Below are 2,818 nucleotides of genomic sequence, written 5' to 3'. Positions count from 1 at the left end.
TGTGTAAAAATGTCAAGATGAAGAGATATAATATATAAGACATATATAAATATTTAGAAAAATTTAAATATTTTGTAAAATGTTTCCCAAAAACATTTTTTTTTAATTAAACAAAAGTTTTGCAAAAACATTTTTGTGAAACAGAAATTTTGCAAAATTTGCAGAAAATACAGACGAATTAAAAATGAAAATATATTCAGCTAAACTACAAAACATTTCCTAAATATTCATATATTTATTAAAGAGATAGTTTTGGGGGAAATTTTTAAATGTGATCAAACACAAAAGTGAACTCGTCGATCACTTTTCTCTCTCAGCGTGTTTCAGGCACGTTGCTCTGAGGACGGAGGTTTGCTTCTCGCTGCTTCACTTCCTGCATGAAAACCCAGAATCGGTTTCAATCTGTGCTCATCTGTCTGTCTGTCTGTCTGTCTGTCTGTCTGTCTGTCTGTCTGTCTGTCTGTCTGCAGGTGGCCGGCATTAAGGGGATGTTCCTGGCCAACAAGAAGACGGACAACCAGGTGAAGACGCACATCACCTACAACCGAGGACGGGACTGGAGGCTGCTGGAGGCTCCGAGCAGAGACCTGCGAGGAAACGGCATCCACTGTGTGCTGGTGAGCCGCCGACCCGGCAGACAGGACCCGGCCGACCCGGCAGAGAGACGGCGAGCTCGCAAAGAGCAGCGCCGTCAGAGCCGAGCGCTCCGAGGCTGCTGAAAGGTCGGCCATGTTGGTCCGGTTCAGCGAGCCGACCTCTGGTTCAGGAGCTCGGAGAGAAAGACGAGTCGCTTCACCGTCGTTCTTCCTCTGAAAGCCTCAGAACGTTCATCCTCGTTCCCGTCGCTTAGTGCAACGTTTTAATTGTTTGGGGAAAACATGCAACTAGTGTCTGACGTTCATCATGTGAAGGTTCAGTAGGAAAAAGACTAACTTTTTTTTTCAAAATACTAAAAGTTAGTTCACAAAAAAGTCTGAAAAAATATAAAAAGTTTAGCAAAAACATTAGAAATAGGACAAATAATTAAAAAAGGGAAAACACTTCTGAAATGTAAAAAAAAAAAGAAAAAAAAAGTTTAGAAACAAAGAAATAGAAAAAAAAATGTACAAAAAATGTCGTGACAAATTAAAAAATATTGAAAAGACAAATATTTAGTAAAAAAAAATTACAAAAAGAAATTTTGCAAAAAAAAATTACAAAGATGAAAATTTTGTGAAAACTATGTATGTAAATAATATGAAAATTTGACGAAAAGAATTTTAAGAAAAATAACAAAAAGTTTGTAAAAGGTTTTTGAGAAAGACAAAGAATTTCCACCAAAACATTTCCATATGTTTATATATGTATATACAAACACACACACACGTATATTCATTAAAAGAATTTTTACGAATATTACCTAATATTAATAAAAACATGTCGATAAAGTGAAACATTTTTAAAAAGAGAACATTTGAAAATAATTTTTTTTAAAAAAACGTTTTTGCAAAATATGTAAAAAGGCTTACATTAAAAAAAAATAGAAAAAAAATGAAACAGCAAAAATATTTTCAAAAATGAAAATAAATTGCAGGTCGACACATGAGGAGCGCTTGATTCGCTCACCACCTGCCACCAGATGCTTAGATCAAAGCGTCAGTTTGATTCGTCTGAAGTTGCGACACAGACGTGATCGGCTGTTTTTGGGAAAACAAAAAAACCCAATTAGCGATTCTGCGGCCGGCCTCGCCTTCGGCCCGGATTATACAGTCATTTGTCAGGAGCTGTCAGAGTTTTAATAAACCTCTAAACCGGCCGTCACCACTCGGGCCGCACCGCCGGCGTTCTGCTGCCTCCTAATGAGAGTCGTGTCGGTAAAGGTTAACCCAATCACAGCTAATGGCGAGGCCGGCCGGCCGGCGGGGGGACCGCTGTTTGTGATCAGAACCGGTGAGACTGGTGTGTTTTGGGTTTTATCCTGACGCTGTGGTTTCTCCTCCTTGTTGTAGCCGTACTGCTCGCTGCACCTCCACCTCCACGTGTCGGCCAACCCCTACACCTCCGGGAACATCGCCAGCAGGGACTCGGCGCCGGGCATCATCGTGGCATCGGGTGGGTGAGACTGTCTGGCTTCCCTCTTTGTTCTCCACCCACTGAAGGGCTTTTCTGTCTGGTGATGAATAAATGAAGTGTCACTGTTTAAACACACACCTGCTGAGGGTCGGCGCCTCCAGCAGGTGCTCACAGGTGAGTGTTTCTGTGCTGTTTGAAGCCTCTACGTGTGTTTTACAATTAAAAGACAGAAGAGACATGAAGCAGCGTCAGACGGCCGGCGCCAGAACCGGGCCTGTCTGCTCGGTTTAGCTGCTTTTACCTCAACAGCTCACCTTTGAACGAGGGCACATGACTCAGCGCCGTCCTCAGGAAGCTGCAGGAGAGCGAAACGAGCCGCCCCCGGCTGGATTCACACCTCGGTGGTATTTGGTCCCGCGTGGCCTCGGCGTTGTCAATAACACGTCGGCGCTGGCCTCGGGAGTCTGGAGAAGGCCAAGCTGCCGCCACGGGCCTCAGCGTCTGGACCTTTTGAGTAAACGGCTTCCAGCGAGGCGGGAACAGAACCGTCGACCGACTCGTGTTGTTGTCGGAGCCACAGAGCCGACTGGATTAGTAGAAATAACTCACCTCCCTCCTGCTAACGAGTCCTAAACATGTCCAACCGTCGTTAGCATCGTTTGTGACGACGGTCAATCAGCAGCATCACTGATAGAAGAGCACAGAGCAGGATGCTGGAGACTGGTGTCATATCAGGAAAAAAGATCTGAAAAAATATATAGACAAA

At 43.5% G+C, this 2,818-nt stretch overlaps 1 protein-coding gene across 1 annotated transcript in view; it reads left to right on the top strand.

Annotated features, from left to right (window-relative positions):
* LOC103366380 (VPS10 domain-containing receptor SorCS1-like) overlaps positions 1 to 2,818 on the top strand; it is a 232,119-nt gene that overhangs the window by 177,546 nt on the left and 51,755 nt on the right. Inside the window, exons 9-10 of the mRNA XM_008294084.1 lie at positions 471 to 617; positions 1,989 to 2,091. Coding sequence (XP_008292306.1) covers positions 471 to 617; positions 1,989 to 2,091 — 250 coding nt within the window. The remainder of the gene's footprint in view (positions 1 to 470; positions 618 to 1,988; positions 2,092 to 2,818) is intronic.

The sequence above is a fragment of the Stegastes partitus genome, unplaced genomic scaffold (genome assembly GCF_000690725.1).
Source record: "Stegastes partitus isolate 25-593 unplaced genomic scaffold, Stegastes_partitus-1.0.2 Scaffold937, whole genome shotgun sequence".
In the NCBI taxonomy this organism is placed as follows: Eukaryota; Metazoa; Chordata; class Actinopteri; family Pomacentridae; genus Stegastes; species Stegastes partitus.
The sequence above is the reverse complement of the archived record's forward strand: the minus strand, read 5'-3'. Positions and strand labels throughout refer to the sequence as shown.